The sequence below is a fragment of the Penicillium soppii genome, assembly GCF_028829465.1.
Source record: "Penicillium soppii strain IBT 18220 chromosome Unknown utg000001l, whole genome shotgun sequence".
Taxonomy (NCBI): Eukaryota; Fungi; Ascomycota; class Eurotiomycetes; order Eurotiales; family Aspergillaceae; genus Penicillium; species Penicillium soppii.
This window is the reverse complement of record NW_026643231.1, coordinates 1,714,477-1,732,730: the sequence shown is the minus strand read 5'-3', so window position 1 is coordinate 1,732,730 and position 18,254 is coordinate 1,714,477. Positions and strand designations below refer to the sequence as shown.

The 18,254-nt window shown below is 50.1% G+C and overlaps 9 protein-coding genes across 9 annotated transcripts; 4 read left to right on the top strand and 5 right to left on the bottom strand.

Annotated features, from left to right (window-relative positions):
• Positions 1 to 68: 68 nt before the first annotated feature.
• Positions 69 to 1,908, bottom strand: N7529_000667 (cytochrome P450; the record flags this gene model as incomplete). Its single annotated transcript, XM_057236198.1, has 6 exons — positions 69 to 416; positions 468 to 516; positions 568 to 776; positions 836 to 884; positions 930 to 1,741; positions 1,813 to 1,908. The coding sequence occupies 6 exons, from the start codon at positions 1,906 to 1,908 to the stop codon at positions 69 to 71; spliced, it is 1,563 nt and encodes a 520-aa protein (XP_057103001.1).
• Positions 1,909 to 3,597: 1,689 nt separating this feature from the next.
• On the top strand, positions 3,598 to 4,593 carry N7529_000666 (uncharacterized protein; the record flags this gene model as incomplete). The annotated part of the gene is made up of 2 exons (XM_057236197.1): positions 3,598 to 3,847; positions 4,010 to 4,593. The coding sequence occupies 2 exons, from the start codon at positions 3,598 to 3,600 to the stop codon at positions 4,591 to 4,593; spliced, it is 834 nt and encodes a 277-aa protein (XP_057103000.1).
• Positions 4,594 to 4,740: 147 nt separating this feature from the next.
• N7529_000665 (acyl--CoA ligase) lies at positions 4,741 to 6,547 on the bottom strand (the record flags this gene model as incomplete). Its single annotated transcript, XM_057236196.1, has 3 exons — positions 4,741 to 5,693; positions 5,749 to 6,384; positions 6,448 to 6,547. The coding sequence occupies 3 exons, from the start codon at positions 6,545 to 6,547 to the stop codon at positions 4,741 to 4,743; spliced, it is 1,689 nt and encodes a 562-aa protein (XP_057102999.1).
• Positions 6,548 to 7,604: 1,057 nt separating this feature from the next.
• On the bottom strand, positions 7,605 to 8,582 carry N7529_000664 (40S ribosomal protein uS19; the record flags this gene model as incomplete). Its single annotated transcript, XM_057236195.1, has 5 exons — positions 7,605 to 7,674; positions 7,732 to 8,028; positions 8,233 to 8,290; positions 8,486 to 8,504; positions 8,565 to 8,582. 5 exons carry the CDS (start codon positions 8,580 to 8,582, stop codon positions 7,605 to 7,607), a joined length of 462 nt encoding a protein of 153 aa, XP_057102998.1.
• Positions 8,583 to 9,290: 708 nt separating this feature from the next.
• On the bottom strand, positions 9,291 to 9,928 carry aspf8 (ribosomal P2 domain-containing protein; the record flags this gene model as incomplete). The annotated part of the gene is made up of 3 exons (XM_057236194.1): positions 9,291 to 9,461; positions 9,529 to 9,697; positions 9,753 to 9,928. Coding segments are annotated over 3 exons (516 nt in total), but the record flags the coding sequence as incomplete, so codon positions are not given.
• A 419-nt stretch (positions 9,929 to 10,347) lies between these two features.
• N7529_000662 (uncharacterized protein) lies at positions 10,348 to 11,467 on the top strand (the record flags this gene model as incomplete). The annotated part of the gene is made up of 2 exons (XM_057236193.1): positions 10,348 to 10,353; positions 10,412 to 11,467. The coding sequence occupies 2 exons, from the start codon at positions 10,348 to 10,350 to the stop codon at positions 11,465 to 11,467; spliced, it is 1,062 nt and encodes a 353-aa protein (XP_057102996.1).
• Positions 11,468 to 11,847: 380 nt separating this feature from the next.
• On the top strand, positions 11,848 to 13,232 carry N7529_000661 (ATP-dependent (S)-NAD(P)H-hydrate dehydratase; the record flags this gene model as incomplete). Its single annotated transcript, XM_057236192.1, has 6 exons — positions 11,848 to 11,941; positions 12,007 to 12,046; positions 12,103 to 12,149; positions 12,203 to 12,213; positions 12,266 to 12,298; positions 12,351 to 13,232. The coding sequence occupies 6 exons, from the start codon at positions 11,848 to 11,850 to the stop codon at positions 13,230 to 13,232; spliced, it is 1,107 nt and encodes a 368-aa protein (XP_057102995.1).
• Positions 13,233 to 14,621: 1,389 nt separating this feature from the next.
• N7529_000660 (putative adhesin) lies at positions 14,622 to 14,975 on the top strand (the record flags this gene model as incomplete). The annotated part of the gene is made up of 1 exon (XM_057236191.1): positions 14,622 to 14,975. One exon carries the CDS (start codon positions 14,622 to 14,624, stop codon positions 14,973 to 14,975), a length of 354 nt encoding a protein of 117 aa, XP_057102994.1.
• Positions 14,976 to 15,406: 431 nt separating this feature from the next.
• Positions 15,407 to 18,010, bottom strand: N7529_000659 (DNA replication licensing factor MCM7; the record flags this gene model as incomplete). The annotated part of the gene is made up of 4 exons (XM_057236190.1): positions 15,407 to 15,475; positions 15,529 to 17,449; positions 17,502 to 17,632; positions 17,696 to 18,010. The coding sequence occupies 4 exons, from the start codon at positions 18,008 to 18,010 to the stop codon at positions 15,407 to 15,409; spliced, it is 2,436 nt and encodes an 811-aa protein (XP_057102993.1).
• Positions 18,011 to 18,254: the final 244 nt, after the last annotated feature.

Here is an 18,254-nt window from a genome sequence, read left to right as displayed (position 1 = left end):
AATGATGCCAAATGGAAAGTCAAGTACAATATAAGAGCCCGGCACCAGGCTACATATGAAAGCTTTCTCTACTTCACTCGTTTGTCCACACGCATAGGTAGTCCTCCAGCCGGCGTCGGTCCGATGCCTGAGCCAGTTGTGTAGGCGTATCCGCCGTAGATATCTGGGCCCCTAGCAGCTTTTGGCGCGTACTTTGGCTGAAAATCGAACTCGGTTAAAGTCAACAGCAACATGACCTTCATTTGGATCATAGCCAGCTCCTGTCCCACGCAGTATCCGTTCCCCTTTTCGAATGGGCGCCAGGCGTCGGCGGGGATGGGAACGACGGCACCGGGCAGAAACCGGTATGGATTGAAAGCATCGGGGTCGGGGAAAAGGTCGGAGCGGCGATGGAGGAAGTTGTGCGAGATAGCGACCTACTCCGGTCAAGATCGAACAGAGAGAGCATGAGAGGTAACGAGACTTACGATATGATTCCGAATATCATATGTCCTGCCCTCATTTTCCATGGTCTCGCTAGGAATTCTCATTAGCATCGTAGAACTCAACGGACTTGAAACGAAATACCTAGGGCACTTGCGCAGAACAGGACCCATCGGAAAGAGCCGGAGCGTCTCCTTCAACACTGCGTGGGTCAGCTTTAAGTCGTTCAGCAGACGAGGGCGACTCTGTAATGCAAGGAGGATGGACTGTCGGTTGAATCCGCACACCCGCCCGTACTCTCTACGAAGGTCTTCCAGTATGTCTGGATGCTGGTGGAGGAGCAGAAAGGCATACTACCGTGTCCGAAACGATCAGCATTCTCCCTCAGAGGATCAGAGCCAGGACATCTTACACTGATCACGGATGCACCACTCGTGGCTCCGATCAAGAAGGCTGCACCACTACGTTCGTTAGCCCACATCGTCGATTTAAGGGAGGGACCTTACGTAGAGGTCAGCTCTTCTAGATACTCCGTGGAAAGGACTTCTTCGGAGACCCGAGGAAACCCGGGGAATCCGTTCTTCCGATAGACAGCGAAGGAGGATACTAGTAACGAGGGAACCCCGGCTCCATGATCTTCATCCTTATCGAACGCATGCTGGACTTTCTCCCGAATCATCGCATGGAAATTTCGGGCATGTCTCTTCCACAACGGCAACACAAATGGCTTCCACAAAGGGTTCCTCGCTGCTGATATTGGTATGGTAGCAGCCCGGAAGGCCGACGTCCACTGGCTTTTCGGGGCGAAACAGTCCAGCTCCATACCAAAATACGCTCGTCCAGTCATGGCGAGGATGGCATCGGTGGCCACGCGCTCCATGCAAAAGATCTGGTCCCGGTCGGACCAGTCGTTCAGTTGATCCAACATACCTCGCAGGTCCTCGGCCATCTGTGGCACCATCTGGACGAAGTGCGTAGCCGTAAAGGAGACGCCGACCACAGGATGCGATTTGGTCCATGTCCGATCCGCTACGGTGCGAAACCATCGGGTTGGAATGGCCGGATACAGCGTCTCAAAAATACCCGGATATCGCAGCGATCGATCTTCCTGCGTTACCTTTCGCGCGAGGCCGGGGTCGCTGATAAACACGATAGGATTGAAGAGGGGGTACAAGTCGAGAAAGAAAACCGCCGGTAGATCAAATTTGCGCCGAACCAGATCCACCACTAACGGGGGAAAGATATCTTTGGGTAAGGTCCAGAGCTCACGCAAGAGGACGGGGAAGTGGCCCAGAAACGCATGGTGGGGTGGTTTAGGCTGTAAATAGCACATATGTATCTTGTCAGTCTTAGGACTCGGGGGAGGGGGTGCACAAATGGAGGCCATACCAGGTCGCGAAACTGCCTCCGGATAGAACCGATTCGAATGCAGATATAGACCACTAGAAGAGCCACTGGGATGGCCAGAATGTGGCCTAGAGTCATGACGGTTCAGGGTGAGGGAAAGGTGGGTGAATGGGGCTTCCATGGTCTTTGGGACCTTTTTCTATCACATGGATAGTCATCGATTTATCTGTCGAATGTTTCGCCGCACTGTTCACGGCGCTTGCTACCAAGTGCTTTAGCCTCCCTCAATCCTCTATCAGCCGTCTGTTTCCTGCCGAATAGTGCCTGCATTTTCCTTGCGTCTTGCAGACCAACACGTCGAAGAGTTCCAGCCCAGCTCAGCCCAACCTGACCCTCGGTGCAGTGGTCTCTGAGACTAAATTTTATACCCATCAACCACATAGATCCATGCCGGAGAATGTGTGGCACCCCAACATATCAACTATCACATCCTTTGTAGCAATAGCGTCTCGACATGATAGCATACACGCTATATTCCAACGCGTTCTAATACGACTCTCGCATTCTTGTGTTTGAACATGTCTTTGATACGCAGGGTAGGGGGCAGTGGCTGATGTCATTAATTATGAGGGACACCCTACTAGCTATTAGACTGAAACTGAAGTTTCGGAGGTTTCAGTACGGCAGGATAAAATAGTGGGTCTTAGGTCAAAGTACCGGAGGTCAAATACTTATGATACACACTGTATGTGGTCTGTTTATCGCGTGTGTAATTCACCGTCGTAGAGACGGCAACTTCTAACTTCTACTGCATATGTATGAATAAGCCCGTATATACGTTGATAGAAAGCCCTCGTGAAGTTTCAAGAAAACCTTTAAGCTGTGAGGTTTAAAACATAGCTTCAATCAATTATAGTGGGGAATTGTTACTGTATTAGCCAACAATGTACTCCGTACGAAGTACGAGGAGAAGGCTTGGGTTAGGGGCCTAGGGAATATGGCAGAAAAGTGGACATGTCACGTACTTGTCTCAGAGGATATCGAACTTGGGCAGCAGGGTGAAATCAATTCTTGCCGTAGATTTGTGGGATTGCCTAGGTATTTAGGAAATGTCCGCGGGTTGAGGTGGAGACTGTTGTCTGGCCAATTATATTCATAAACACCTACTTCTTTGCCTGCGTCTGACGAGAAAATGAATGAATGAATCCGATTATCTATTGTTTTCTACCATGCTGTAGTCAGATTTTCAAGACAACCAATTAATTGATTTAGTCGCAGGCTGCACGTTTGCTTCCCCATTGACCCTCATGTTTTCTCCATTTATCGGCTAGTCGTTGAGGTTTTCGTTTATTCTACTGATGTGTCGTGGAAAGCATTGTTGAGTCAACTCCTAATAACCGTTGCGATATATCGCTCATCAACATTTCTCTCTTCAAAGTGTGTCACAGGCCATGATCATCGTTCTACTAAGTATTCCAGTCAGAGGAGCCTCCACGCTGCAATAACCCATATACCAATGATGTTTATAAAATCCAGGAATTTTGATTGATTAATTCCGGGAAACCCTCATGCTCCCGGGATTCGAGCGGGCAATAGAAAAAAGAGGAGATAAACTAGGCTAAATATTGGTGAGAACGCAGATATCATACATGTATGAATGTATGGAGTAGTAGACATTGGACGTAGTAGGTTTAGGGATTAGAAATCACTGCAGAGTTGGTGACGCAATGATCCGCAGAAACAACATAAATACCATCAATTGAGGTAAAAAGCCTTCGAAACATTCTCAACTTGCACATACATCTCTGACGAACAAAATAAATCACCATGCAAATTCTTCTACTCGGTGGCCACGGCAAAGTCGCCCTCCACCTCACCCCGCTCCTCCTCAAACGCGGCTGGAACGTTACCAGCGTGATCCGCAACCCTGATCACGAAAGCGAGATTCTCGCTCTAGGAAAGGGTCTCAAGGGCAATCTCAATGTCCTTCTCTCAAGTCTAGCGGATGTGAAGAGTGCCGCCGATGCCCAAAAGATCATTGATACAGTTTCCCCCGACTATGTGGTCTGGTCGGCTGGTAAGAAGTTCCCCTCACCCCTCACCTTATCGAAACACCCCACTGTACACAATATACGACATCTACATAGTTTGAAACATCAAAAGATCAACACCAAACATGCCCACCAGATGCCCAACAAATAAATGAATATTGACACTAAATAAAACTAACAACCCCCAGGCGCCGGCGGGAAAGGTGGCCCATCAGCCACAATTGCCATCGACCAAGAAGCCGCCAAACACTTCATGACCGCCTCCTTCGCCAGCCCGGGCGTAAGCAAATTTTTGATGGTCTCGTATCTAGGCAGCCGCAAGAAACAGCCAAGCTGGATGTCGGACTCCGAATGGGCGGGCGTGGTAAAGGTCAACACGGAGATCCTGCCGACCTACGCGAAAGCCAAGCAAGAAGCAGACGAGTACCTGACTGCGCTGGCGGAGGTGCGGAAGCGGGATCCCAATGCCTCCCGGTTCCAGGCTATCAATCTGCGTCCTGGGACTCTGACAGATGAGCCTGCGACGCGGATGGTCGATCTGGGTATCACGCCTAAGGGTAGGGGGAGTGTTACGCGGGAGGATGTTGCTATTGTTGCAGATTTGTTGCTTGCTAGGAGTGATACGGAGGGTTGGATTGATCTTGTTAATGGAGAGGAGGGGGTTGAGGGAGCTGTTGAGAGGGTTGCGAGGGAGAAGGTCGATGCTGTTGTTGGGGAGGATGTGGAGGGGATGGTTAAGAGGTTTTTTCCTGAGGCTGGGTTGAAATTCTAGGCTTCGAATTATTACAAGGTCCAAGTTTAGGAAACGGTAAGAAAGGCGGGTGAGAAAATTTTCGGTTACTCTTCGGATATATATTCAATATGAACATGGTCATGCATATGTCTAAAATATATTTTGCTTCTATGTCACGAATCATATCTAAAGCTTGGCCTTGGGTGCATTGGCTATGTCCTTGAACTTCTGCTTCAGCACACGACGCAGGATCTTTCCGCTTGGGTTCTTGGGGATCTCATCGACAAACTGTACACCACCACGTAGATGCTTGTGGTGGGCGACCTTGCTATCCAGCCACTTGATGATTTTCTCCGCTTCGTCTTTTTCGTTCGCACCAGACGACTTGCTCTTTGCGCTGCGAACAACACAAGCCAAAGGAACCTCTGAGCCGTGCGCTTCACTCTCAATACCAATGACAGCAACATCATCGATGGCGTCACTGTCAACCAGAAGTCCCTCCAGCTCGGCAGGAGGCACCTGGAAGCCCTTGTACTTGATAAGCTCCTTAACACGATCGGTAATGAAAAAGTTGCCCTTCACATCCTGGAAACCAACGTCACCAGTCTGGAACCAGCCATCTTCAGAAAGACAACCCCTGGTTGCCTCCGGGTTCTGATGGTAGCCGAGGAAAACGTTAGGGCCACTCAAGTATAGCTCGCCCACCTCGCCCACCGGAACTTCCTTTGGCTCAGAGCCATCCTCAGGCATGGTCATGTACTTGGCTTGCATGTTAGGCATCAAACGGCCGACGGAACCAATAGCTTCGCGCCAATCCCCCCACTGCTGCGAGTGGGTGGTGGGGCTGGTCTCGCTGAGTCCGTAGCCTTGCTTGATGCCGACCTTGATGCGCGAGTAGACTGCCTCCACCAATTCCTGTGTAAGCGGGGCAGCGCCGGAGTTCATCATGCGCAGGCTCGACAGGTCATACTTGTCAACTACCGGGTGCTTGCCCAATAGCAGCACCACGGGAGGGACGATATAACTGAATGTGCAGCGGTAGTTCTGCACGTGAGCGCACCACTTCTCAATGTCAAATTTGGCCATGACAACAAGGTGGTAACCCTTGTATAGGGCTTGAGTAATTAAACAAGTCAACCCTGCAAACTCGGCGTTAGTATCTTGCCGCACTTAGTTCAGATCAGAAAGCCATACCATAGATGTGATAGAACGGCAAAAACGCCAGAACCCGATCCCCCTTCCCATCAGGACCCCCATCCCAGCTCAAGTTTCCCCCCTCACCAGTAACCTGCTGCAAGATATTGGCCACGATATTCCGATGGGATAACATCACACCCTTCGGCACGCCGGTCGTCCCAGAAGAATAAACTAAGAACGCAACATCCTTCTCCGGCGCAACCTTCTGTTTCCGGTAGCGCGTAGCACCCGAAATATTACGCACAGAAGTGAAATGCTTTATGCGGGCATCTGGATCCCGCTGCTCCCCAATCAAGATAATACGATCCTCCGACATGCCGGCCTTCTTCGCGGCCTGCTTGGCAACAGCCAAGACAGACGCCTGCGTCGCGAGACCCTTCGCACCGGAGTTCTTCAGCTGAAATGCCAGCTCGTCGACCGTGTAAGCCGGATTTGCGGGGGAGATGACGCCGCCGGCCCAAAGCGTGCCCCACATTAGGACGGGAGTGTCGATGCTGTTTGGCGTGAAGAGGGCAAGCACGTCACCTTTTTTCCAGTCGTAGACGGCGCGCAGGCCCTTGCCGAAGTCTAGCGAGGCCTCGCGGAGCGATTTGTAGGTGTAGTGGCGCTTGGTTTCGGCATCTTGGTAGAGGACTAGCTGGGGTTAGGGCTTGGGGGAAGAAGAATGCTGCTAGCAGGTCAATGGGTATGACGTACTCTTTTCGTCGGGGTAAGGTCTGTCTTTGCGTTCGAAGAGGAATGTCCACAGGTCTACGGCTGGGATGTCGATTGGGGGGTAGTTGGAGGAGACGGGCATAATTGCGGGGAGAGCCAAGGGCCGATCCGGGGAATTTGAGGCTCAAGTGAGGTAGTCGGCAAACCGCTTTGGGAGTATCTCTGTCAGATGAAAGAGGATAGGAATTCTACGAGTGACCGAGTACTTATGAGATGGCTTTCTCCGCAGTCTCGGTTCGCGGGTTGCCTCGGCCCATCGTTACATTGGTTGGGGTTCAAACTAATACCCGAACGTTTACTCCACATTTGGATGTAAGAAGGCTCGTTTTTGCTTCATATATCTTCAATTAGAACCATTGAAACCCAAGCAGGATCATATGAGATACAATAATATCTCCCAAAGCGTCGCCGTTGAGTCTCGGTGCGCTTGAATTTGTTGCGAGCGTTGGGGATAGTATACCCGTTGGGATCGTCGCTCGGTGATTTCGGCGGTTTCTTTGACAGCCTCGGCGGAGATGATGTAATCAAACGGTCGAAATTTTGAGATGTTGTCGTGAACACAACGACTTTGGAAATAAATATATATTATTCAAAGTGATCAAATATGGTAGTGATACTGTTGATCCGGGTCACTGCAAATTTTGCCTGTACAAAAATATGTAGGTGGAGCTAGGTACTTGTCAATATTAAACATGGTCTCCGCTTTCCCAGCGAAACGTGCATATACTACTGCCTGAGAACACTGATGTCTAAGACCCTTGGGGCTAGCCTCGTTAAAATATGAAGTCTAGACATTTTGTACCTCAAAACTATGCCGTTGCGTTTTCAGATCGGCAATATTACAGACTACAATATAGCACATCGATGAAGTTGTAGTGTCGTTAGATTAAACGCCTTCCCTAGTACCAACCAAGGAAAGAGTATCTTTTTTTACCTCGCCAGATGGGGCGAGGAACCGAATCAAGATCCCAAAATGATTTCATGCCGACAAGATCTTAAATTGAGCAGGACACAGCTGACCCGAACTGGAAATACATGCTGAAAAAAGAACCCAGTTGCGAAAATTGCTGAATTCCATTTTTGATTTCCCAGCACCATTTCCTCCACACGCCACTCCAAGGGGAATCGTTTGAAATCGTTTACTTGAGGGGAATGAAACGGGAAGAGTGGGTGGCACCGATACCGGGACGACCGTGCTTGACGGGCTTGCTGGGAGGTTGTTAGTGTGCTGCCATCAATAAAGAACAGGAGTGGAAGGACACATACTAAGAGATAGAGAACTCAGCCAGGTAGTGGCCAACCATCTCGGGCTTGATCTCAACCTGGTTGAACTCCTTACCGGAGTAGATACCGACGACGGAGCCGATCATCTCGGGGACGACGATCATGTCACGGAGGTGGGTCTTGACGAGATCGGGCTTCTCGTTGGGCTTGGCCTCCTGCTTGGCCTTGCGGAGCTTCTTGATGAGACCCATGGGCTTGCGCTTCAGACCGCGGTTGAAGCGTCTGCGGGCACGAGCGTGAACGACATCACGGAGCTGCTCGGAGGAAAGGTCGAGGAGCCTGTAGAATTTTCTGTCAGATTGGTGTCCTTCATATTCCACATGGATTCAGTCGCAGCGCAGCACCAAGTAGACCAGAAAGAAAGCACGACATGCGATATGCGATATCCGTGAGGGCATATCGCAAGGAATTCTTCATTCCTGTATCACGAGGTGCTGGCTGCGAACGGATTCCGAGGGGTTCGATGATTTAGTGGAAACGTACTGTTCGAGGTCAATGCCGCGGTAAGAAAACTTGCGGAATTGTCTTCTCTTCTTGATCTCTGTTCGGCAGGAATTCAGTCAGCGGCTGCGATTTCAATGTCGTGTCCCTTCCATCCATGTTCAAAAGTTTTGCCCCGCCAACGTGTAGATTCCATCATTCCCATCACATAGTCGACCGAAATAAACATCCTTTCTCTCCTGGGTCGATCCTTCTGTTCATGGGCGATGGGTAGGGAGTTGAATTCATAACGTACCGGCAGCCTCCTCGGCGTTCTATATGAAAATCATATTAGTACATCGTAAGCGCTCGGACGAAGAAGAAAAAAAACTCACGTATTCGATGTCAGCCATTTTTGCAGATATTCCTGTTAGCTCGCTTCTCGAACGTACGAAAAGCGAAGGAAGATGGGTTGTCGGAAATTGTCGTGTCGCTGAGCGGTCGGGCTGCTAGTACGCTGGGTTTGGGAGTGGGCGCCGCTCGTTAAGCGACGGGTAGGTTCAAGCCCTATGCACTATACCATTTTGGGACATATGTAATTTATTTCGAAACATTGGTATTCAATTGTAATGGACTCTTTGTAATTAGGATTTACTCATGTTTACATGGAAGATTGTTCTCTTATCGTGTACCTTAAGTGTAATATAATGGTATTAGAATTACCTACTCAATCCGACCGTGAAGTTTGGACAGGATAAGACATTGTTGATTCTGAGCATGACCGCGCCTTGGGTAGTTCACATAGTAACACGGCAAGAATATTAGATTAACGATTCTAAAAGCAGATTTGGCTACACGCTATCACTTTTAAACCTAGAGGTCCCGGCGATCAGCTAAGATCGCTCGAATGGACTACGTCTAAGAAACTGTAGTGGAATCCAGATGGAATGTATTGGCTAGGAGCTTATTCCAGCTCACATGAGAAGTCGCAACTGTATCAAAACAGTCTTAACCATAAACACTTTGGAAGCCAACCGGCGCAAGTTTTGCCCGGATTGACAAACCAACCAAACATCTGTTCCCCAGAACCGTAATTTTTGAGACCTTGGAGAATAAGGCGCTTAGTCGAAGAGACCGAAGCCCATGTCCTCATCGGACTCCTCCTCCTTCTCCTCAGCCTTCTCCTCAGCGGGAGCGGCAGCGGCACCACCGGAAGCGGCAGCGGCAGCGGGGGCAGCACCAGCACCACCGGAGGGAACGGAGGCGAGCTTGGTGGAACCCTCAGCAATGAGCTGGAAGAGAGAGTTAGCAAACTGTTCAAATCAAAGTAGTGGTGCGAAAAATGCGGATATCACTAACCTCCTGGAGGTCCTTGCCCTGGAGCTCAGAGATGACCTTCTCGAGACGGTCACCCTCAGCGTCGATGCCGACGGAGGAGAGAACGGCCTTGATGTCGGCGGAGGAGGGGGCCTCGTTGCCGGCAAGGGCGAGGAGGAGGTAGGCAGCGAGGTACTTCATTTTGAAATGACTGTTCCAAAAGAAATTCTTGTTAGTATCGCGAGTTGAAGATTGGATGCGATCACACGTTTGATGGAGTGTAGATATCGCCAGGTAGATTCAGAAGCAAGGTGAACATACGTTTGATGATTATTTTCTGAACAGGAGAAACAATCGATTTAACCGCGAATTGGGCGGAGACTGCAACGTCGAGTTCTGGTGGAAGAGGGTTGGTTGACGAAGGATTAACCGAAGCGCCAGAATCTTAAGAAAAAAAAGGTGGTGCGATTTGGTGTGGCTAGTGCCGGGAACTCTTCTAAGCGAGTTGGTGTGGCGCATGAAATCCAAGGGTCACGTGTAAGCTTTTGCCATTCTGGGTCCAGCTTTGGTAATTGAATGTTGGCCTATCTACAAACCTGGAAACCTCCCCGCCTTCTTGTCTTCTTGAGGGGCCTCATCCATACCTCACAAAACTTCTGGGTCAAGACGGGCTCGCGACCTTCCCCTCGCTTCTGTTCTCTTTGAGTAACAGAATATCCCTGAGCGAACTAAGCCAGAGATCTATTCGGCTCGGAGTCATGAAGTTACCTAGTCGTACCAAATATCGACGGTGAGCGTGACTTCTTCTGTACAACTCCTCACAGACTACACCCTTCGGGTCATTTCTCCTACAGTCCCAAAATGAGTGTATGGTTATCTGTATCTATCTTTTTGTATAGGTTTCGCTAGCTAACATCGCGAACAGTTTCTCGATTCTATTCTCTCGTCTATCCAGACGGGTAAACCCTCACAATCCCCACTGTCTCAAGCGCCAGCTTCGCCCGCACCAGCTGCAGTTCCCAAGAAGGTGGAACGAAAATCGCTCGATGAGCGACCAGTGCCTCCAACCAGTGCAAATGTTGGAGTGAAGCGAAAGGCCGAGGACTCGCTACCCCGGCCCCCCAAACCTGAAACCAAAATGACGAGCAAGCCCGCAGTCATGAAGCCAACGGTTGCGACCAAGCCAACTGTTGCTCCTGCGATACCAAAGGCGTTGCAAAAGCCCGTCTTGGCTGCCAGTCCCAAGCCGGTCCCCCCAAAGCCTACTATCAAAAGCAGCACATCTGCGGCATCTGCGGCGACAAAAGCGACACCCCCCCAGAAAGTCCCCGCCAAGCCGACCCCCTCAGTCGCGCCTGTGCAATCCAAACCACCACCCAAGGGATCTTTTGCGGCGATCATGGCGCAAGCAAAGGCCGCTCAGTCCAAGGCACCCGTACAGGTGGGCATGCTGAAGCACCAAGCCTGTCCCAAAGAAAGACTCAGCAAACTTGAGCGCAAACGACGGATGGAGGAGGAACTGGCGAAACAAAAAGAAGCGCGATCGGGCAAAAAGCCCGTGCCTGGAGGCCCCAGCAAGGACAGGCCTGCCCGCCAGCGTGATACCGAGGGACCGTCTTACAAGGGCACCGCCAAACCGACCCAGACACCTGAGCCGCCTGCATATCGCGGCACGCTGGGCTTGCCGTCCCGGCGTGGTGGACACGACCGCCGACACCAGTCTCGTAATGGACGACAAAATGAATACCTCGGCACTGACGAGGAAGACGAGGGTGACTACGGTGGCTATGATGATTATTACTCGGATGCATCATCCGACATGGAGGCTGGAATGGATGACGTGGACCGCGAAGAAGCGGCTGCGTTGAAATTTGCAAAGCGAGAAGATGAAGAAGAGCTGCGACGGGAGATGGCAGCTAAAAAGCAGAAGCTTGAGCGTCAGCGTAAATTGGCTGCTCTTGCTTCTTCTAGAAAGCGATGAGTCTTTTGACCTTTTCGATTCTTTTTCGTTTGAACATCGCCTACTTGTTACGATCATTTTTGCCTTGATCTCCTTTGTTTTGGTCGGTCTTTTTTTTTACACCCGCATCATGAGCGTTCGGGGTGTCCATAGACGGGGTGCATTTTTGTTTTGAAAGCACCATATCTAGCGGGCGTCATTCCAATACCAACTTGCTTTTCTACATTTAATTATCTTCATACATATGAGTAGTCAGCATTTCATATTGAAGTCATCCATAATGGAAGTCTCACAATCTTGATCGTAAGCCCCACTTGGCGGTGACATCACTTGACCATCTAAATACTCTCTCTCTCTCTGTATTCAACATGTTTCCTTCTACATCAATTTTGCAGATCACCATGGAGTCTACCCACCATATATCGGCATCATCGAAAATGCTTCTCAGTAAAGTGCGCAAGATTGTTCCCCCAATGCTCGAAAAATTCCACAAAGGTAAGCTATATCGGGTGATCGACCATAACCAATGCAATGGAAACTCAATCTAACTATCCAAACAGGGCAACTTGGTCGTGTAGCCGTTGTTGGGGGATGCGCTGAGTATGACTCCCACCTGAACTATGCAGCTCAGGAGAAATCTTGCTAACTGAGATAAGCTACACCGGCGCTCCATACTTCTCAGCCATGGCCTCTGCAAGACTTGGTATGTCCTATCACTTTTGTGAAATCCAATCGGTACTGACATTTGAACCACAGGCTGTGACATGGTATGAGTAAAGGTTCACACCGAGTTTCGCGACAATGACTAACAATAACCAGAGCCACGTCCTCTGTGAACGATCTGCAGGACCGGTAAGTTCACAACCAACATAGATGATTCAGACTAAACATGGCATATGGACAGGTCATCAAGGGATATTCCCCCAATTTAATGGTACATCCACTACTGCCAAGCAGCGAGACAGTCAAGGATCCCAAGTCAATCGATGCTCCATCACTGGCAGGTCCGATTATCGGGATGCTCTCTCGTCTGCACGCACTTGTGATAGGGCCAGGTCTTGGCCGCGACAGTGTGACGCTCAAGGTCGTCGCGGAAGTTATTCGAGAGGCCCGGTCAAGGTCGATCCCATTTGTGCTGGACGCCGATGGACTGCTAATCGTAACGGAAGACCCAGACCTGGTCAAGGGATACAAGAACTGTATTCTCACGCCTAACGTGGTTGAATTCGGGCGCCTAGCTAAAGCCCTTGGCATCGAGGTAACCAGTCCTGCTGAGATTGCGCAAAGCGGCGGCAACGAAGCCATTGAAAAGGAATCAGAAGCCTGTGAGAAGCTTTCTCGGGCTCTGGGTGGTGTGACGATAATTCAAAAGGGTCCTCACGATTTTATCTCCAACGGGATTACCAGTATCATTTCCGATATCAAGGGAGGCTTGAAGCGCAGCGGTGGTCAGGGAGATACCCTGACGGGGTCGCTGGGAACCTTCCTCGCTTGGCGAGCGGCTTACCACGACAAAATGTGGGACTCGGGTGAAAAGGATAACGAGAAGGAGGCGCAGAGCAAGGACGAAGTTCAGGCAGAGCTCGTTTCTGAGGGCAAGCGCATGTCTCCGGCGACGAGCTTGCTGCTGGCTGCTTGGGCAGGAAGTAGTATTACGAGAGAGTGCTCTCGGCGGGCCTTTGAGGCCAAGGGGCGGAGTATGCAAGCTAGCGACCTGACTGATGAAGTACATGGGGCCTTTTTGAGGCTGGTTGGAGAGCCCGAGGAAACTAAGACACATCTCTAGGCTACCAACTGAAATGTACTATCCCTAATTCTCTGCATAGCACGAGAACATTGGCTACAGAATGCATTGGGGCATATCTTGGCGTCTCAAACTTGAACTCCAGCTGAGGGCAAACGATCATCAAACAAAGGATCATCATCTAATCTCATAAAACTCCCCACTAGTAATGCGGTGGTATCTGCAGAGATCAAGGAAAGGGGTTTGGCCTCAATACATGTATCTACTGAGCAGCAATCCTAGTTCAATATTGTACTCTCAGCCGCGCTTACCGTGTACGAGGTACTCCATTGTAACACAAGGCATGATTTGCTGCATGGTCCAAAAGTGAAATGTGCCCAAGGTTCACGAAGAGCCTCGGCGTTCAAGTATTGAGTTCTCTTCAAGGTCGAAATCGGTCTCAGCGTCGATGCTATTAGTTCGGGCATCATGGAGGCGTTCCAAGTACAACACGAGAATCCATGACAAAGAAGTACCAATAAAATTTAATTGATGGCATGTAGACTCGGATAATTGGGTTTGATTGGGCCTGAGATTCAAATGTAGTGGATTGGATCAACGTTCCAGGCCCTTGCTCTCGATGACGAGCAGAATCTTTGCTTCAACAAACAATCAAGTCTCACAATCCCACCTCCGCAAAGCAACCAATACTAATAGCCAATTTCCAACCTCTCGCTTGTTCCCACTTGCCTTTCGTCAGGTTCCAGAGCCTGCATAAGCAAAACGGTATCACTTACCGAGAACAACCTCAACATCGGATCGAAGAGTGCCCATATCATACCTAAAGGCTTCAAGCGGTTTGAGCCACCTGCAAAGACAGGTCAAATTATTTCCCGCATTTCCCTCTTTTTTATACATGGATACTGAGGATATTGGCATTGAGACATGCCCCGCCTGAAGCCTTCCAATGCAGAATAGACATCTCATAACAGTCAGTCGTGTTTGTCAAAACTACTTCCGAGCTGTCAAGCCATTGACACGACCTTCCATAATTATTGGTGTCTCGAGACTCAGCTCTCGTATTCACGCCTCACCCAATCCCAACCTCGATCGCTGTGATCCCCGCCCTACCAGTTTTTGGAAAAGCATATCCAGGTCTCAGAAGATGATATTGAAGCCACGGTACCGTATATCACCATATTGGGTATATGCTATACGAGGAACCCCAAGCAAAAGATGACCGCGTGATACGACGCTACTGAGCCTCGCCGAGAACGAGGTGGATAGCATATCCGCAAGACAAACTCCATAAATACGAGACCGCACAAGAAAACAGGTATATAAGATGTCGAGAATCCCCGATAACACCATCACAGACCAATCCGCGAGGACAAGCCCCAAGACCTAGTCGCTAGCCTATACTCAATTTCAACTTCCAACCGATCAACAATTATGCGTTTCGCCATGCTCACAGTGCTGGTCGCCAGCGCCACTCTGGCAGCCGCGAATCCCAACCCCAAGCCCCCTTGCGGCACCTGCAACCCGGTGTCTGGCCAAAACCGCTGTGACGTTACCACGTCGTGCATCAACACCGGGACTTCATTCCACTGTGCTTGCCGTGCTGGCTACAAAGCGTCTTCGCAAAATAACAATGTGAACCAGCAGTTCCGCTTGCCAGTGCCGAACTATGAGTTCCTTGTCTTTGTGCCGGAGAATACGCCTTGCAATACCCTTTGCGACAATCGCATGGCTCCTGCTTCGCAGCTCTGCCAGGAGGTTCCGCTTTACAACCAGTGTCCGGCTTAGGGTATTGTTGAGTGGCTGTAGTCAGAATGGCCAGAAGGAGAGGAGGAGGAGGAGGAGGAGGAAGCTGTGAGAAGTTAATCTCTTGGATAAATGTATTGCAATAAATGCGAGGGACTGGCAATGATGGTTATGAGATGGATCCATATACGTAGGATGGTCTTCGGAGTTGCTCACCAAGTACCAATATCTACTCATTAATCGAACATGGCTTTTACCTGGGATTTCGAAAGACATTTAGATGAAGATTAAAAAGAGTAGATTGGGAAGATCTTTTGATTGACCCTACAAAATCATGACCGGCTCCATATTCCCAAGAATACACCAAAACACCCGTCGCCTTAATTTCAGCCTGTTCAACATGCATTTTCAACACGCAAAAGCCCAGTCGACATATAAAAAGAGAGGGAACAAGAATAAAGAGACTTTCAAAATTACATGTCCATATCACCGTCAACCTCAGTAAAGAGTAGACGGGTGCCGTTGCCAGTGACTTGCCAAAGCTGTAGAGAATGTCAGTTATGGAACACAATAGCAGGGAAGAATCAGAACGTACGTTCATTTCAGCATATTCATCAATAGTCATGGTGAGGTTATCTTCAGTGAAGCCTCGGGCCAAGACACGCTCACGAATACGTCTCATGCTCATCTCACCCTCCTCGCCATCTCCGACGGCAGCGGCACCACTCTCCTTCATGCTGCGGATCAAGTTGTAGATCTTGCTAGAGGGAGTGTTGTCGGCGCCATGCTCGCCATCGTTGTACAGAGAAGCCTTGCTGACTTCAATAAGACGCAGAGCCTCGTCAACATCCTCGCGAACAACCTCATGGCTGAATCGAAGGCGAGCTAGGGCCTGGGACAGACGGACAATACCAAGCAAGGTACGGGGGGTGACGTGGGAGAACTGGCGCTGCTTGGACTCATCGATCTTCTGTCTCTTGCGCATGGCCACGTACGCACCAACCATGTAGTCGGAAACACTGCTGGGAACAGTAGGGCGGTATGTGCGTGCCTTGGCAATGTATTGACGGACCTCGTGGGGGGTGAACATCACACCTGCTTCTTCATTCTCCGGGTGCTTGTTGTGCATGTGAACGTAGGTAACGTGGTTGGCGAGTTCTTCATCGCCTTCACGGGAGGGGGTGTCCAAAAGCAGGAACATCACATCGAAACGAGAGAGCAAAGCGGCGGGCAAGTTGATGTTCTCAACGGGTGACACACGGGGGTTGTAGCGTCCATACAGCGGGTTGGCCGCTGCCAGGATAGAAGTACGTGCGTTGAGAGTCGTAGAAATACCGGCCTTGGAGATTGAGATGGTCTGCTGTTCCATCACTTCGTGAATGGCAGTACGGTCCGAGTCCTCCATCTTGTCGAACTCATCAATACAGCAGATACCGTTGTCAGCCAGAACAAGTGCACCTCCCTCCAGCACCATCTCGTCAGTTACCGGATCCCTCATAACTGCAGCAGTAAGACCGACGCCACTGCTTCCTCGTCCAGTGGTGTACACGCCACGAGGAGCAACCTTGGTGATGTATCGAAGAAGCTGAGATTTGGCCACACCGGGGTCACCCATCAAGCAAATGTTGATGTCACCACGGATGTGCATACCATCACCCATTTCTTTCGTAACACCGCCAATCAAGAGCAAGAGCAATGCTTTCTTGACATCGAGATGTCCATAAATTTCGGGAGCGATCGACCGTGAGAGGTACTCGTACATGTTACCGGAACGTTGGTGCTGTTCAATCTTGCGCAGAGTATTGCTGTCCATGCCCATATCGTTGTAGGACTTCTTGTGTTGAGTGATATGCTGAGCCTCAAGGTAGGTGTCGGTTAAAAGTCCAGCACGGATGGCACGGAAACCGGTGTAAGGTGTGGGCAAAAAGATGCCTGCAACATCGATAACGTCACCTGGGTTCAGCTGACGGGTGAGGGCGCCGTGGCAGTGGATGGTCAGAGTGCGAGGAATGTGACCCACAGGCACCTGGTCGGCCATTTCCTGGATCTTGACCTCCTGGAAGGGTACGAACTTCGACGCACGGGTTGACAAGAAGAGCTGGCCCTTGGAGTTGTTCTTTTTGCACTCTTCCGACAGACACTCGGACAAAGGCATGAATTGCTTGGTGGTGATGGGCTGGAAAACTTCACAACCGCAGCGATCGCAAGTATAGGCATTGATCTGGACAGCTGGCTTGACATCCGAGACACGGGTTGTAATACCACGAACCGTAATCAAGCTACCGAGGTGCTCACCACGCACGCTTCGGACGGCGAGGGCCTTGGAGTTGCGCTCGGTGCTGGACCCTGAAGGCGTGATGGGCTTGAAGTTAAGGGTATATCTGCGAGTGAGTTCTGCGGGGAACATGGATGGAGCAGTAGCAGCGGCCTCCATGTCAGCCTCCATTGCGGTTTCCATAGCATCGTTGCGCTTCTCGCGCTGAGACATGATCACATCCAGCACGTCATCCTTGTATCTGTGAAATAATTAGTTTAGCTGAGTTTTTGCAGCCGGCCAACGTGACTTACGTGATATCCTTCGTTTCCTTGGGCATAATCGAGTCCACTGCCTGGGAGACAACATCGATATACCGCCGTGCATTCTTTTCGATAGATTCGACGAGCTTGAGATCTTCTCCCTCGGGCAAGGATTTCTCGAACTTTTATAAATATTGTAAGCAACCGCTTTATACCGGAGCCAAGTATTCGCTTGGGATACTCACGGTGGCAAGGTCATCCAACTCGATCAGGATATGAGACTTATCGCGATTTGCGATATCTTGCAGAACCTGCATGTACTTGAGCTTCGGCTCCCGGCGCCTCCTTGCTCCTCTGGTGTTTGCTCCCTCATCATCGACATCATCCATGAAGTCATATTCATCACTGGTCCGGCCTTCATCAATGTTCAAATCCTCCAAAGCTTCGGTCGCCGCTGCTTCCGAGGACGATTGGAAGGTTTTAAAACCCTTCAAGAAATCCTTGAAGCCAGTAAGCTGTGCGCTATAATCCACCGGTGGGGGATATTGAAGGAGAGACATGGTGGGTTAAAAAAGCGCTCAATTGGCAGCAAGCGCAAATGGAGATAGTGGGATAGGGAGAAATAAAGAAGGAGGGTCTAGTGGCTATCCGAGCAAGCCCCTACCAAATTCGCTGGGAAACGCGAACGCGACGAAAAGACGCGCTGAGAATGCTACTAACCTGATTAGGAAAAGTGTCAATTATATCGGATTAATAGTTACGCCGTTTTCGTTATCAGAAGTGATATCGAGTCACATGACTTGT